The 17,836-nt window shown below is 48.8% G+C and overlaps 1 protein-coding gene across 1 annotated transcript in view; it reads right to left on the bottom strand.

Moving 5' to 3' along the window:
* Positions 1–17,836, bottom strand: part of RAP1GAP2 (RAP1 GTPase activating protein 2) — a 151,883-nt gene that overhangs the window by 91,272 nt on the left and 42,775 nt on the right. The window contains exon 2 of the mRNA XM_012810908.1: positions 15,248–15,332. Within this exon, the coding sequence (XP_012666362.1) occupies positions 15,248–15,332 (85 nt within the window). The remainder of the gene's footprint in view (positions 1–15,247; positions 15,333–17,836) is intronic.

Genomic DNA, 17,836 nt, shown 5'->3' on the forward strand with positions numbered 1-17,836 from the left:
ATGGGAGAGTGCACGTCTCCCAAATAGTACCGAAATAAATTTATGAACAATATGTTGGCCAAACAAAGCATACGTGACACAAATCCACCCAAGCCTACCAGGGTTTGATCCTTAAGGAAGCAAATGCAGCTCCTCTCCCTCACTACCTTCATCCCCTCTCTTTCCCTCTCTTTCTCCCTAGCCACTGGCCTCTCTTCCCCCTTCTCTCCCCTCCTTCCTTCTTATCTCTTCTTCTCTCCCCAATCCTATTTCCTTTTTCCCCAAATTCCTCCTCTTTTCCTCCTTTACACCAGGTGATGCCACCTGGCCATCTACCTCCCTTCTTTAGCTTCCCATTTAGAGCCAACCAGCCATCATATTAACATCTGACACTTCAGAAACTTCTCAGTCTTGCTGCCAAATCAAATCAGCTCAGCCGTGTCCTCCACTAACAAAACCAATTCAATACCAAGATGGGCTCAGCTTGATTTCCAAATGCAACTGAGCCCAGGCTCTGGAACGCTCCCTCCACATAGTGGGAAGTGCAGACCTTGCTAATCCAGCCTCTTGTTCATAGTACACCCTCCAAGTTCACAGACTGTACCATCTTTCTTACAAAATCCTCTGGTTCTCATATCCAAAGTAAGGAACCAAACACTACGTATGACATTGAAATAATTTGTTTTTTTTAATTAATATCTCTATCCCCAAGGGTTTGGTTCTTTTTATAATAATCTTTTTCCTCTTATTTAGAGAATTCTCACAGAAATTAGTATCTCTTACAAAGAAGAAACATTTCTCTAAACTTCAGCAACTCCTGAACGACTTGGGTTTTTTTCTACATTGGTTAAATGCAAAGAAAATTGAATTTAACTATTTTTATTGCAAAGGAGAACAAACAATGTGATCTCATTTATGTGTGCTTGTCTTTGTGTATGATGCCAAGATGTCTGGACGCTTAGCAAATGGCATGAGTGGATATTTCTAGATGGTAGGATGATTATTAGGGCATTATTCATTTTTTTAACTTCTTTGTACTTAAGAATTGCTTAAACTTTTAATAATGAGCATATTTAGTTTCATTAAAAATTATTTAGGGTGTTTTTTGCTGATACTTCCAAAAACAAGTCTTACAAAAATTCTACAAGAAAATATTAGGCTTTTTTTTATTGTTGTTCATTACCACATTCGTAAGGCTAGATCAGTGAATGAGGAGTCATCAGTCATCTATTGTGAGCATTCATTTATTTATTTATTTATTTTTGAAACAGAATCTCACTATGTTGCCCTCAGTAGAGTGCTGTGGCATCACAGCTCACAGCAACTTTAAACTCTTATTAAGCAACTACCAAATGTGTATGAAGTACTACTGCAGACCCTTTGTGTGCCAGGTTCCCTGGCAGCAAGAATGGGAAGGTCATGCTCCAGCCACTCTCAGTGTGAGCTGGAGCTGCCCTGGGCCAGCTTCTCCCAGCCCTGAAATGCCCCGCCCCCACACAGGCGCCCTGGCAGTCACACCTGAATGACATCTAACTACACAAAGAGGAGCAGGTGCCGGCAGAGCTCAGGGCCTCACCAAGCTCCTGGCAGGAGCTCTTGGGAAAGGGCAGCCCAGACCCTGCAGTGGAGGCCCCCAAAGAGGCATGCACAAGCCCAGGAACCAGTGATGTGCAACCTTATTTGAAAAAAAGCATCTTTACAGATTCTGTGGTGTGAATATATGTGTCCCAAATTCAGAAGGTGGGACTTAAACCCCAAGTTGATGGTATTGGAAGTGGGCAGCCTTTGGGTGGTGATTAGGCCATGAGCACCACATTTGTGAGCAGGATTAATGTCCTCAGACAAGGACTGGAGGGAACTAGCTAGGCCCTTTTGCCCTTATACCTCCTACCATGTGAGGAGGACACAGCAAGAAGGTGCCACCGTGGAGACGAAGAATGAGCCCTCACCACACACCAAAGCTGCCAGCACCTCGATCTTGGATTTCTCAGCCTTCAGAACTGTGAAATGAATTTCTTTGTTTATAAATTACCAAGTCCTGGCCAGGAACAGTGGCTCATGCCTATAACCCTAGCACTCTGGGAGGCCGAGGGGGGTGGATCACTTGAGCTCGGGAGTTCCAGAACAGCCTAAGCAAGAGTGAGACCCCATCTCTACTAAAAATGAGCAGGGTGTTGGGGTGGGCGCTTGTAGTCCCATCTACTCGGGAGGCTGAGGCAAGGGGATTGCTCGAGCCCAAGAGTTTGAGCTTGCTGTGAGACCACATGCACCATAGCACTCTACCAAAGGCTACAGAATGAGACTCTGTCTCAAAAAAAAAAAATACATATATATCTGCAAATCTGTTTTCTAGGGCTACTGCAACAAGTGACCACAAACTCAATGGCCTAAAACAATAGGAATTATCCAGTCCTTAAACTTATTTTGATACAGTAGCACAAACAGAGATGACAGATATAATTAAAATAAGGATCTTGAGATGAGATCATCCTGGATTACCCAGGTGGGCTCCAAATCTGATGACAAGTGTCTTTATAAAAAGCACACAGTGTAGAGACCCCCAGGGAGATGAGCAGAAGGCCACGGTGAGGATGGTGGCAGGAAACGGAGAGAGACAGGCAGCCCAAGTCAAAGGAACACATGAAGCCCCCAGCGGCTGGAAGAGGCAAAGATTCTCCCCTAGAGCCTTCGCTGGGAGTGCCACCCTGCTGATACCTTGATCTCTGATCTCTGGACCCCAGAACTACAAGAGAACACCTTCCTATTGTTTTAGCCCACCGAGTTTGTGGTCACGTTGCAGTAGCCCTAGAAAACAGATACGCACGTCCACACTCAGGCAAGAGCAGGGAGCCTGCCGGAGTCCAGGGGGAGAAAGCCTGTGGGAGGGGTACACACGGGAGGCACCTGCTAAGGCCAGAGATGCACAGGTGACATCCCTTCAGGAACCAACACAGAACTCACTATTCACTGGCCCCTGAAGCCCCAGACACTGCAGGCCTGAGTGGCAGGTAAATGACAAGCACACATGGGGGTTGGGGGAGGCACAGAACCTGGCAGCACCCCACAGCTGAGCTGGTGGAGAAGCATTTCTGGCATCCAAAAAAGAAGAGTAGGGTCATCTGTGAAACCACCCTGCAAGTGTTTGGCTTGTGGGCCGCAACAGCAACCACGGGTGTCCATTATGTTCCCATGTATGACAGTGCCTGGCACCTTATGAAGTCCCTGCCCTCCCACTTCCTCCTTTAATCCTCACGGCAACACTTTGGGGTAAGTTCATCTCTACAAATGAAGGAATGGGGGTTCACAGATTAGATGACCTGCACAATGTCACACAGCTGGTTACTAAATCTCAGGACTAGGATCAGGGCCCTGTCCCCAGGGCCGGCACAGTCCATCAGGGGAGGCAAGACCTGAAACAAGCAGGTGATATGTTCTGGTCACGGATGGCCAGGCAGGGCTCCAAAGGCAGAGTACGGCTGAGGCTAGGGCGCCAGCAACTGAGCACCTTCGCCAGCTAGCCCAGACCCCCCAAACAACAGGACACTCGGGCTGAAAGGACAGCTGCACCCCACGTGGCCTCCCTCAGATTAGGCCCTGCCCCTACTTTCCAATGCTCCACACAAAGTCAGCATCTGCCCCAGAAATACAGGCTCATTTTAATATAAGCTGCAGACAAAAGAAATTAAGATGGAAGCTTCTGACAGGGACAAACAGATCATAAAATACATCCTGAATCATCCGAATCTCCACTCAGTCCAATCCCAAAGACCTTTATGAGGATGCTGACCTTGCAGGTCCTTCCTGTCACCATGGAGACCAGCTGTGACCCCTGCTTAGGTCAGAGCAGCCTGACTCAGGACGCAAGTGTCGGAAGCACACCGCAGAAAGATGTCTCTCTTCCAGGTCTGTCTTAGTTAGACAGACTTAGATCCTCGTTTTGGGCCTTTTTCCAATCCCCCCACACTCATCCATATTTATCAGGCAGGGTTCTGATGCACACACTCTCATAGGGCCACTCACACAAAATGCAATTTCAATTCTTTTTTTTTTTTTTTTTTGCAATTTCAATTCTTATTCATTCCACACAGGCCCTTCAGCTGTGGGCACCTGGCAGGGCAAAAAAGGGAGTCCTGAGGATAAGCTATTATTAGCAACAGAAAAACTGGGGTGCTTCCTTCCAGACTTCCTCTCTAAGCATTGCTATTCTTTGCATATTTCAAAACCAAGTATTTTTTCGTTTTTTGGAGACAGAGTCTCACTTTATTGCCCAGGCTACAGTACGGTGTTGTAGGCTACAGTACGGTGTTGTCAGCCCTGCTCACAACAACCTCAACTCCTGGACTCAAGTGATCCTCCTGCCTCAGCCTCCAAATAGCTGGGACTACAGGCACCTAACACAATGCGCAGCTAACTTCTGTTTTTCGTAAAGACAGGATCCACCCTCTTGTTCAGGCTCATCTCAAACTCCTGGTCTCAAGTGATCCTCTTCCCTTGGCCTCCCAGAGTGCTAGCATTACAGGAGTGAGCCATTGGCAAGAAACGAAGTATTTTTAGAGGAATAATAATGACTAATTCAGAACCTCCACAGTTGACCACCTTGCTACATTGGCCACCTCCCTAAGTTGACCTAATTTTCATAGACTGCACATGTACCACATGTATGTGTCAGTACAGTTGGCCTAGCTCCTTATGTTGACCACCCCATAGGTTGTCTGGTTTGTTACCGTCCCTTGGGTGGTCACCTTACAGAGGTTCTATTGTATTTAGGAAGCCCATGCTACATACCTCTGTTCTAAGAGATAAATGTGTATTATCTCAATCAATCCTCATTACAGCCACATGAGGCACGTACTCTTATCACCCCCATTCTGCAAAAGAGGATACTGAGACACAGAGAAGTTACACAGCTAAGAAGTGGGGATGCCTTAAACCCAGACAGCCTGGTTCCAGAAGTCACGTTCTTAACTATTGCTCTGCACTGCTTGTACTTTGGGGGAAAGAACCTCAAAGTGATCTGAGACCACCAGGCCAAAAAACTGGATTAGCCTCCACAGCAGGGCACATTATGTGGCCCTGTATGAAGGAAAGGGAGATGAACTGGAGAATCACTGGAGAAAGGAAGAAAGTTCCCAGACAGGGCATCCTGGGAGCCCAGCCAACTTTTCCTCCCACACAGAGAAGGGACAGACCCACCCTCCCTAGATGCCTAGGCCAAGACCTATGGCTTGGGCTCCATTAGCAATTTCTAGGAAGCAGGGCTCCCCTCTGGGGCCTCCTGCTCAGAAGGTCAGGGGCTCAGAGATACAGAGAATAGGCATGAGCTGGAGTCTCTGGGTCCCCTAGAGAGAGGCTATGAGTGTATGTTTCTCGAGGGCAAGGCTGAGTCTAAATCAGCATCATCACAGCAATCACTGAGCACCTATTAACTGTCAGGCACTCCACTAGCTACTTCATGGATTGCATCATTGCTGCGCACACTCACTGGCCCTATTAGACAGGTGAAGAGATTGGCGGTCAGGGAGATGAAGTAACTTGCTCAAACAATTTATGCAAAGCAGTTTGGTGTAGTGGTTAAGACAGCACAGATCTCAGAGCCACACAGACAGACCTGAGTCCAAAACCTGGTTCTGCCATTCACCCACTGTGAGATCTCTAGCAAATAACTCAACCTCTCACGACGACTTCAATCAGCAATGCCAGAAGTAATTTATCTCAAGCGACAATTCCAAATGACTGTCAGTGGCTGCCTGCAGTGCTTTGTTGGACAGGATTCTGAGATTATATCTAAGCTCTTGAGAAAGAGTGCCACAATCAATTACTAATATCTACCACAGAGGTAGAAGGACAGTGTTGATGGCACAGATGTCACATATTTTCCATCCCTTATCTAGAGAAGCACCATGCTGACAGAGATTGCACAGATGTGTTGGTGGGCAAGTATATTTTTGACTAAGAAACCAAAGCATTTCAATGGTGAAAGGAAAGTCTTTTCAACCAATAGTGCTGGACCAACTGGATATCCCTACATCATTCCATATGCTAGTAAATTAAATTGACGTAGATCTTAGACCTACAACTAAAACTATAAGGCTGCTAAAAGAAAACATGAAAGAAAATCTTTGTGAGCTGGAGGTTAAGCAAAGATCTTAGATTATGCAAAGCTACAGACATAAAAGGAAAAACAAATCCATGATATGACTTCACCAAAATTAAAACTTCTGCTCAAAGGCACTGTCAAGAAATGAACTTGTATCCAGAAACGTAAAGAACAGCCATAAGAAGCCCACCCAACTTTGAAAGGGGACGAAGAATGAAAAGGATACTACGAATAATCAATAAGCATATGAAAAGTGTTCAATATCCTCAATCATCAGGTTAAAACCACGATGAGCAGCACTCAAATGGATAAAATTTTAAAGACTGATAATGACAAATATTGACAAAGATGTGGAGCAGCCAGAACACTGATGACATTGCTAGTGGGAATGTAAAACAGCACGACCATTTGGCAAAGACCGTGGCAGTTTCATAAAAGTTAAACAGTCACATACTAATTTGACCTAGCAATTCCACTCCGAGATATTTACCTAAGAGAAATGAAAACAAATGCCCAAACAAAAATTTAAAAACGAAAAAAAACTTATACCAGAATATTCATAGCATTTGACTATTCACTATAGCCCCAAACTGGAAAAATAAAACAAACATTTCTCAACAGGAGAATAAACAAACAAACAGTCATGTGTTCATACAATAGCAGACTATTACTACTCAGCCAATAAAAAGGAACAAACTACTGATACATTAAGCAGCATAGGCAAATCTCACTGAGCTGCACACACAGGAGTATACACCACATGATTCCATTGAAATTAAGTTCTAACACAGGCAAAACTAATTAAGGTTTAAAAAAAAAAAAAACAGAACACTGGTTCTTCTGGAGGTGGTTGCTGGGACTGACTAGATAGGGACACAGGGGAACCTTCTGGGGTGGCAGAAATGTCCTCTATCTTGATGAGGATATGAGTTGCGTGGGTGTATCCATTAGGAGATACAGTGAAAGTTTATGCATTTCTGTGTCTGGAATTTTTTTTAAATCTAGTTATACCTAGGGCTATCTGCAAGAAAGAAGCATAAGGCAGTTGGCCTTAAAACACAACCAAAATCAAGGGAAATATTCATCTGTGCAGGTGTGCACACATGAGGAGGGGGACTCTTGCGGGTAGGTGCACATACAGACAACTCCATGTTCTTACAGACTCCAGGAAGCATCCCACCCTCAGCAGACAAATAAGTCCTTCCTCAGGTCTCCCCTAAATCAGACCTGCACTGCCCTTGGTCTCCCTGTCCACTGGCCTAGATGGAACGAAAGGGCTGCTTGGAAGTGGCTCCTGAGGAGATGGTGTATGTCCCGTCCACATATGGAGCAGGCAATATGATTGGGGTCTGTGTGGAGACTAGAGATGGCTCACCATGACCCACAGAGCCTCAACAAGAGCCCTGGGAACCTCCCTGCAGTGGTGGTAATATCCTCTCCTGTCCCCCTACAGGGCTTTCTGGAAGAGGGAAAACCAAGCCTCCCTACTCATGTCCTGGGCCCAAGAAGTTTCTAATATACTTCCCACAGAAGCCTCTTCTCTCCTTCATACAAAACTGGTAGCTCTGAATGGGGCTGACACCCCACACTCACCCTGACAGAGGGGCAATCTCTTTGTCCAGCCCAGACAGAAGAGAAGAGACAGGATCCAGGAGCAAAGAAGAGAGATGCAACCAGGCCTGAGCAGGACTGCAGTCTGGAACAGAGGCCAGGAGACCCAGGCCAGCTCTGCCCAGAGGGATGAAGAGGGAGAGAAGAGAAGGCTCCCCTGATTGCCACTCTCTTTCCTGGCACAGGAAGCTTGCACCCATCTGCCTCACCCACCTCAGAGGGTGGCAGGAGCATTCATTGGTCTTGTTTTGTTTTGTTTTTTTAATTAAATCATAGCTGTGTACATTAATGCAATCATGGGGTACAGTGTTTTCATATACAATTTGAAATATTTTTATCAAACTGCTTAACATAGCCTTTATGTCATTTTCTTAGTTATTGTGTTAAGACGTTTATATTCTACTTTTAGAAAAATTCACTTGTACCCTTGTGAGATAAACCATAGAGGTGATCCCTTCAATCACCCTCCCTCCACCCATCTACCCCCTCCCCCCTCCCCATATTCTTAGGCTATAATTGGGTTATAGCTTTCATATGAAAGCTTTAAATTAGTTTCATAATAGGGCTGAGTACATTGGATACTTTTTCTTCCATTCTTGAGATACTTTGCTAAGAAGAAGCATTCGTTGGTCTTAAAGAGCAACACACCAAAGGAGCCGGGCAGGACCATGACTCTGCTTATCTCAAAGGCAGGAACCTAAACATCCATTATCCTCTTCTGGAAAGAGAGTGTGAGTGGGGGCTGGCTTCAGACTTGCAAATAGGAAGGTGGAGAAGGCTGAGCCCAGGTTTACCTCCCAGCTGCCTAAGCCGGAACAGGGCCTGGTGGGACTCCAGGGACAAGTGTGAAAGTTCCCATCAAGGGCAGACCAATTCCCAGCAGAGGCAACTTCAATGAAATGCCCTGTGCACTAGTGGACTGTGAGCTGCAAGAGAATCCAGAGGGTCAAGCCCAACCCCTTCATCTCAGGAAGCCTAGAAAGCCAGTTTTCTGTGGTCCCAGGGGGTTACTTCAACCCCCCCGCCATGCTTGCCACCAGGCCCCCACCCCACCTCCCCTCCACCTCACTTCCCCTCCCTCTGAGAAGTCACACTGCACATCTGAGCCTTGTCACATGCCGAGCCATATGGGTTCTTCTGCTCAGTTAAGGCCCCCTGTAGACAGCAGGCTCTTTGTGGGTGGAAGACGGCTGCTTCAGTTTGACCCCATGGGAACTAGCACAACTACGGGCACACAGTCAGCCCTCCCTAAATGCCTGTTGATCCATTTGGGCAAGAAAGCCAGATTCATGAAACATGTGGGCCTGGAAACAATCCCCTGCATTCCCACGGAGGCAGCCCCAAGCCCCTCTCCCAGCCCACCCTGCACCATCCAGTTGGAGCTCTGGTTGGGAACTGGGCTCTCATTCAGCCCATCTGCTCCGCATCTCTGTGGTTGCTTTTTATCGGCTTCATATTAGAAAAAAATAAAAATCCCCTTGAAAAACACAAACAGCACAGAGGTGGGGGCGGTGTGTAAAGGACCAGTTGCAGCAGGCATGGGGGTGGGGGGACTCTGGGGGTGGCCAACTAGTGCTCCAGCAGTCCCTTCACTCACAGCAGGAGAAGCAACGAGAGGCGGGCTGTCCCTGGGTATGTTGGGGGCGACATGAGATGAGTATTTCACCAGAAATAAGCTTGGGTCTCAGAATTTAACTTACTCCATTCTCTACTGACTGCAGAAGAACACAACTATCTTCTAAGGAGGGTTGGGCGAGTCCTTACCCACCTCTAGGTTTCTGGGTGATCTATAAAGGAAATAGATTGTCCATCCCTGACCTTCTGTGACTCCCAAGCTAATCAACCAAAAGGGTATCCCTGCAGCCCCCTCCCCTGATCCAGCCTTGCCACGGGGACCAACTGAAGCCCTCTCCTGCCCCAAAGTTCAAGGAATAGAGAACTGATTCATAAACCTCCAGGGCCAGGGACCCTCAGAGAGAGTCCCATGTTCACCCCAGCGCATGTCAAGTCTCAGTGTGCTGGGACATGTCAGCCAAGCAGAGGCCTGTCCCACATTGGGAGATGGGCATGGCAGGTGGGAGGCCAGGTCTGCTGGGAGGTAAGATTTAGGAAAAGCCCATGGCATAGAGAATCAAGCTCCTCCAACCTGGATGTCCCATATAGTCAGCAATCATCCCAAGCCATGGCCTGGGGACCCAAAGAAGAGGACACAGTCTCTGTACTCAAGGAACTCAATGATGGGAGAACTGGACAACCAGCCACGAGGAGCTGGTATATTCCGTTAAGTGCAAGTACGAAAGAGACACTCCCTCTGTGGTGAGCAGGTTGGGGTAAAGCGAGGATTGTGGTTTTAAATCCCTTATGGGCAGTTAGCCTTGCACAAAAGGAAAAGAAAATGTCCTAGCCATCGACAGACTCCCAACTGTAGCCACAGGCTATCTGAGTCACAGAATAAACCCAAATGACAGTCACAGAGAGACCCCTCAGTCCAGGTACAATACACACACTGCCCCCAACACCAACCCCAGAAGAGTCCCAATCCAGTCTGAGTCCCCAGGACTCTGCCCCTACCCTTCGGGTCTGGACAGTAAAGCCACAGGCTGGGAAATTCCTAAGCTGAGCTCAAAGAGGACAGAGCATTGGTGGGGGGCAGGGCAGGAGGGAGGTCTTCTGAGCATGCGTCAGTCACTGAGGTGTCTCTGAAGGTTGTTGCTCTGCTCTGGGCTTCTCTGAAGCCCCCTCCCTGACAGCCTGGGATGGCCAGGACACAGCAGGGGCAGGAATCTAACAGATGTTCGTAAAACATTTTTTTATTTAGACAGGACCTTGCTCTGTCACCCAAGCTACAGTGCGTGGCGTCCTTATAGTGCATTTCAACCTCAAACTCCTGGGTTCAAATGATCCTCTGCTTCAGCTTCTGGAGGAGCTGGGACTACACGTGCCCACCACCACGCCCAGATAATTTTTCTATATTTTGTAGAGACAAGATCTCCTGGCCTTACGTGATCCTCCCCACATAACCTCCAAGAGTGCTAGCATTGCAGTGTGAGCCACTGTGCCCGGCCCACACAGCATTTTCGAATGAATATGTTCACCACTAATCCTCGCCATGGTCCAGATTTCATCACCCTCCCCTCTCTCCCATTTCCTTGTACACTCCTGGCTCCCTCCTTTCAACACTTCCACACATTCAAGTCTCCCCATCTCACGAGTATCATCTACAACACCCTCTGACTCTCACAATCTCCACCCACTCCTCGGCACACTGCCATCCACTGTCCACCCCCATCCCTCCTCAGGACTGTTTGAGCTGGATCCCCAGCACCCGCCAGGTCCCTGAGCCCAGTGGCCACTGTGCACTCACATCATACTTGGCCTCGCTGCAGCAGTTAGCACAACTGCCCATCCCTCCCTCCCTGTCTCAGCCGGGTCTCCTCTACAGAGACCCCAGCCACACCTTTACCTGTGACACTCATCATAGTGCCACCCAACAGACTCTTATCACTCTCCCTGGAGAGCTCACTCATCCCAAAGCTTCAATTCCCTTCCCTGTGAGGACTCCCAGAAATTCACCTCCAGTTCAGACCTTTCTTCGGCACCTGCTCACTGACACCCCGATTCATACCTCAGGCATATTCAAACCCAGAATTTGACCCTTAGAATTTGACTCTCATCCTACCTCCTAGGGCCACCCCTTATCTCTGAGAATGGCTGCACCAAGTAACCACTTGTTGCAAACCTGGGGGCCTTTCTCACCTTCTCCCTTGCCTCTCTGAACTAAAATAAAATCTTAAGCCCCCCCCAGCTGACTGAATGGACCCCTTCTTGGCCAAGGGAACCCCAGAAATACCCTAAAGCTGAGTCGCTGACCAAGAGGAGGGACGTCAGACAGGCCTCATCATGCCCCCTCCCTCATGGAGATACAGTTTGTAACTCATTAAGAAGCCTCAGGCTCAAAGACAAGGCTTAAACCACACGTGCAGGTCCTCATTTTCCCTGACAAATCACTTGAGTCTGGGTATAGGGCTTATCTCTAATTAAGAGACCCCCCTTATCCTAATTTAAAATAGTCCCAGCCTTTGACAAAGCTCTGTTTCTTTAATCAATTACAAATTAAAGAGTCTTTAAACCCACTTATAACCTGTAGACCTCTTCCCACTTGGAGATGTCCAATTTTTTAGGGCCAAACCAATGACACCTCCCACATATAGATTTACGACTTTACACACAATTCCTGTCTCACTGAAATGCATAAAACCAAACTACAACCCAACCTCAGCAAGTCCGCTTGCTCAAGGCTCCTTGGGCATGGCTCTGGCCAATGGTCCTCAAGCTTGGCTCAGAATAAACCTTTTAAAATTATTTTACAGAGGCTGGCTTGGCACCTGTAGCTCAGTGACTAGGGCACTGGCCACATACACCAAAGCTGGTGGGTTCAAGCTCGCTAGGGCCTGCTAAACAACAATGTCAACTGCAACCAAAAAATAGCTGGTCGTTGTGGCAGGCACCTGTAGTCCCAGCTACTCAAGAAGCTGAGGCAAAAGAATTGCTTAAGCTCAAGAGTTGGAAGTTGCTGTGAGCTGTGACACCACAGCACTCTACCAAGGGTGACAAAGTGAGACTCTGTTTCAAAAAAAAAATTATTTTACAGAGGCTGACTTCTTTTCCGTTAGCACCTCACATCCTCTTATCTTCACCAATTTACCACCTGGGAAATCTGAGGTCCGACCACTTTCAAATCACCCCCCTGGCCCCTTGAGTCACACAACAGCCCCAGCTTTCCACTTTCCTTCCCACACATTCTCCACACAACAGCTCTGGTGATTGTTCCAAAGTGCCATCATCTTAATCCTTGGACTAAAATCTTCAATGACTTCAGTGCTCTAATTAGGATAGACTCCAAAGTCTTTAGCAAAATTTACAAGTGCCTATTTGATCTGGTCCCTACCCACAAGCCCAACCTCTTCAGAAGCCCTAACTTTGGAGGCACCAGCCATTCTGGGCTTCCTCCTGCTCCTCTTGGTGCAAATCTCTCTCTCACTGGCTTCAGGGCATTTTCACTGCCATCCACAGTGCTTCTCTGGCTGTCCCGTGCACACAATCACTTGGAAATGTTGGCAAAATGCAGATTCTGACTCAGTGTTCTGGGGTGCGGCTGAGATTCTGCATTTCTAAGGAAGCTCCCAAAGATGAGTGAGGCTGGTCCCTGGGTCCCACTTTGAATAGCAAGGATCTAGAACAGTGGTTCTCAATCTTCCTAATGCCCCAATGTATTTTCATTGTTACAAAGCGGTTGTGACCCACAGGTTGAGAACCGCTGAAAGGTTTTCCTCCACTCTGACTCCACTGCTATCTACCTCTTATCCAACTCTCGGGGCTCAGCTGAAATATCATTTCCTCAAAGAAGCCCTACCTGACCCTTCTGAAGCCAGGTTAGGGTCCCCCACCCTGTCACCCTACATTCTCCCTGAGCTATGTCTTGCTCCTCCTTTAGAACATTCATCACATATATCTGTCCGTCCCTCATTCTTGACAATATTTTTTTCAATTTTTGGCCCCCTAGCTAGGCTGCAAGCTCCAGGAAAGCAGAGACCATATGTTTTGTTCACTACAAGGTCTCCACAAGCCAGCACAGGGCCTGGCATGTCATTATCATATGTAGTTGAAAGCTATTGGTCTCCCTTGCCATACCCCCATTTCCCTTTCTTCTCATAATAGCACTACAATCTTCCTTTGAGGACCCACTCCTTCTCTCCCCTCAGTTCTTATGGTTTAGGGGTGGTCATGAGATCCAGGTCTGGCTAATCAGAGTCTTTCACCTCTCTGGTCACAATGACTGGTTCAGGGGTAGACATGTGACCTAAGCCAGGCCAATGAGCTTCTTCCCTGGGACTTTGTCATAACCACTGAGGAAAACTTATTGCACTGTGGTTACTTATTCAATATACTGTCACCATCCTGCCACAGAGGCAGAGCTTAACAAAGAATGAAACCAACACAGAAGAAAGGATGAATGAGAGAGATTTCTCAGATACAGCCATACCTGGCATCTATACCAACCATTACAAAAGCAAAATAATAATTCCTTTTATGCCAAAGTCAAAGTGGGTTATGTTTCTGTCATTTGCAACCAAGAGTCCTGACTAATACATTCAAATAAATATTGGGTGTTAAATGATTTAAATGAGTACACGAGTGAATAAAGTCAGCCAAGAGAACTCAGTCAGTGACTCTTCCTAGGAGATTGTCAAGTCTTCTCTCTACAAATTCCTGCCATCCATGAGGACAGAGACAAGCATCCCACACCCAACCCTGCAGACCAAGGGGCTGAAATCCAGAATGGTGACATGCTTCTTAGCATGATTGTGCAAATGAGCTACCCCAGCACTTGGCTCAGATACCAGCACTGGGTACTCAAGAAGGAGGAGAACAGAGCTGTCATCGGTTAGCCCTGCACTCTGTCCTTCTCCCTGCCCAGTGCTGAGCTCCTCACCCACCCAGAGAAGGCTCTGGCTGCCATTCCATATATACCCCTCAGTGTCTACCACATGGCCCTGTTCATGGTGGGAAGGATGGCTTTTATCTGCTTCTTTTAGGGGTGTCACCTTGCAACACATTAGGTCAGGGAAGAGGAGAGCCAATATGGAGCAGTGGAAAGAGATGCCTAATTATTTCCTGTGAGTCACCTCAGAGCAAAACCCCAGGACAGAGATAGGTGTTGGTCTAGATATCCCCTCAGCTGACTCAGGAGGCAGGTGACTTCTTCAGAGCTAGTCCTCACTCACCCTGCAAAGTGTAAAGGGAGGAGGGAGGGAGGGAGGAAGGAAGGGAGGGAGAAAGGAGCACAACAGCCTAGGCAGGGAGCTGGCTGAGCTAAAAGTCCTCCTTGAGGGCCAGCTCAGGCCTGTGTGGCTAGCCTTTGCCAGGAGGTACTAAAAACTGGAGGGGAGGGCATGTGGTAGGAGGGTACCAAGAATGGGAGGGTTCCTGGCCTGGGGTCCTAGGATGTGGTCTCCCCAGAAAAGAGGCTTATGAATAAAGTGCTAATAGGACAAGAACTGGGATGACAGGGCCATCCCACGAGAGTCAGTCAGAGGCAGGTTGGCCAACATGCAAGTGCCATTCAAGTCCCAGGAGGGCCCCACCCAGCCCCAGGCAGTCCTTCTGGACTGCAGCCCTTGAGACACTTAGCTGCCTTCTGTATCCCCCAATTCCTCTAGCCTGGGCCCCTCATCCTCAAACCCCACCAAGGGGTACAAGGCTTCTCACCAATTACTAAGAGTCCTGCCACCCCGTTTCAGCCTCAATCTATTTCCTCATGGCCTCTTGACCCAGACACCCAAGTCTCCAGTCACACCTTCCTCCCACACTGGTGAGCTTAATTGACGCTACCTCTAGAGGTGTCTGGGCACTCAACATCCCCAACAGAATGGGAGCAGGTGGGCCTGTAGCCAAGGCGACAGCAAGACCTCAGACTTCCCCACACACTTCCCCTCCCTGCAAGACCTCAGACTTCCCCACACACTTCCCCTCCCTGCTCGCCGAATCTGAGCCTCTTACCTTCATGGTGGGAGGCGCTGTGAGAGGAGGGGACAGCGGCCGGTCTGGGAGGCTCACCTCAGAGCTGTTGGCTAGCTCCTGCTTCCTGTAAAGAGGGCAAAAAACAAAGAAAAGGTGAGTGAGGATCTGCCTGTGCCTGCCCCTCAGTCCTCCAAGAGTCACTGGGCTTTGGGACAGTTTAATGAGCAGGGCAGACATGAGAGTTGGGTGCATTTTCTGTGCTGTGGGATGTACCAGATCTAAAGCAGTGCTACTCCAAGAGTTGCCCCTGGACCACCAGCAACACCTGGAAACTTGCTAGAAATGAAAATTCTCAGGTGCACTTGAGACGCTCCCATGATGGCGCTCACGAATCTGTGTTCTAACGAGCTCTCCAGGTGATTCTGATGCACAAGGAGGACCACTAATCCAGAGAGCTACAGGACTGGGCTGGGGTGGAAGGAGAAGGGGAAGAGGATAAACTCGAGGGATTCCTTCTCACTTAGGCCCCTCTTGTCCACACACACAGGCCCTGGTCAGAAAGCTGACCTTGGGAGGACAGGGCTGTCTGCTGTGCAAGCTGCAGGTAAAACTTATTTTAGTCTGTGTGGGCTAGGACCATGGAGAGGTAACTAAACAGAGTTGTGTCACCATGGCAACATGATTGGGACAAGGGACAAGTTCACTGCCCTCACACACTCCCCACTTTCCATCTGGCCCTTGCTAGGGACCAGAGAGTGCTTGTTTGCAGACTGTTTGGGACAGGATAAGCCTTCCCAGCAACGGTTATACAACAAAGCCAGCTGGGCAGAACCTGGGGAGTCCCCGGGCAAAGGACTGGGTATGCCCTGGCTATCTCCCTGGAGGGGCCAAGGAGGCTCAAGTGACAGCATAAGGAGCCCAAGAAGACCGTGCTGAGCTGTCAAAGCCTTCACCCTTACAAGTGTTTCCTTCTCCAGAGCCCCTCCCTAAAACAGCCCAACAGCTGGGTCCTGCTTAAATAACCAAAGGACCCCTACTGCCACCTTGAAAGAACACTTCTATACCTCTTTTCAGCCCACACTCTGTCAACAGGACAAAAATTCTAATCCCGAGCCTTCTTTATGAGAGAAACCCACCCTCCCTACAGAGTCCAGCCCTCCAGCACCGCAGAGGGAAGCCCTGGCCCACACCAGCCCATCCTGGCTCCCCTTGGCCCATGGGCAGGCCCAGGCTAAGGACACCTCCTGAGAACCACAGGTTGTGTCTACTCTGGCACAACAACCCCTGCCTGCCCCTGCCACTGGCCACCCCTTACTGTCCCCTAAGCATCCAGATAAGGATTCTGGTGAACGTCTGGCTTCGCAGCAGATCTGTACGACCTCATTAGACTCAACCTGGCAATCCCCCTCTTCTGCTCTTCCACCTTCCTCCTTCTCTCTTTCTGGACCTTGATGTAACCTATCACAGCTGGAGAGGAGGCCCCTCCCTTCCAACCAGGCACAAGAACCATCAGGGCCACAAAAGCACATACCTGCATGCACACACACTCTCACACTCGGCTACAGCCACCAGCCTCCCCACCGTTTATGGTCTTGAACATTATCACTGGGTGGTCGTGCCTGGCTGCTCTGACCAGCAGATGCCTGTGGACCCAATAGAGTGGGGCCCCTCCTACCACTTGGGCCCCTCCCAAGCAGCCACTGCTCTTCCTCAATGGCCCTGGACCCTGAAAGCCAGGATGGAGATAAAGAAGGGTGGGAGGATGACCAAGGATAGAGAGCAGGTCACCCAGGTGAGGACAAGGGCAGCTCCCCAGGGGGGCTGGGAGCCTGGTAGGGAAGAGTATTCAGGGAGAGAGGGAAGGCAAGCCCTCCCCACCCTCCAAGGTCTATAGGGCTGCTGTTCTGTGCTTAGCTGAGGACCTCTGGGCCTATTCCCCTGGACCCAGCTTGTGGACACCTTGACCAACAGCTGCCCTGGCCCTCCAGGAACACACTTGGAGGGCAATGCTGGCAGGTTTCTGTCACCACCAGTCAGGGGATGCTTACATACACAGTCATGCCACCTGTTTCTTTCCATAGGGTGCAAGATGTCCATGCCCATGGGGCCAGAGCAGATATGATGATTGTCCAAGGCCCCTGAGTCCTGATCAAAGGACACCAGCCCCTGACTCTCTCTGGGCTGAGCCTCTCTACCATGTTTCCCCTGCACAAGATCCTGGGGGCTATCTCCCAAGGAGTGGTGAGGACTACCAAGTGGGTGCACAGGGCATATGCAGCCAGAAGGATTTTCCAAGTAATACTTGGGAGCTTGGAAGGCACTGAAGCAGGAATGAGCACCAGGGCAACCAGCTTCATGCTAGCTCCAGGGCTGCGTCCAAGACTCCAGAGGGGATGCCAGGATAGGAAGAAGGCATGACCGCTGCCCTCAAAAAGATCAGGACTCAGAGAACACACAGGTTCTTGGTCACAAGTTAGAATCCACCTGCCTTGGTATACAGATGGTTTGGAGTGAAACCTGTGGGGGACACAGGCCATAAATCACTGTCCCCACCCTTGACCTAGCCTTCCCTCCTCTTTAAGAGCCAATGCCTGTTTATGGATTGAATCATGACCCCCACACACACAC

The sequence above is a fragment of the Otolemur garnettii genome, unplaced genomic scaffold, assembly GCF_000181295.1.
Source record: "Otolemur garnettii isolate 467f Iridium unplaced genomic scaffold, OtoGar3 scaffold00145, whole genome shotgun sequence".
NCBI lineage: Eukaryota > Metazoa > Chordata > Mammalia > Primates > Galagidae > Otolemur > Otolemur garnettii.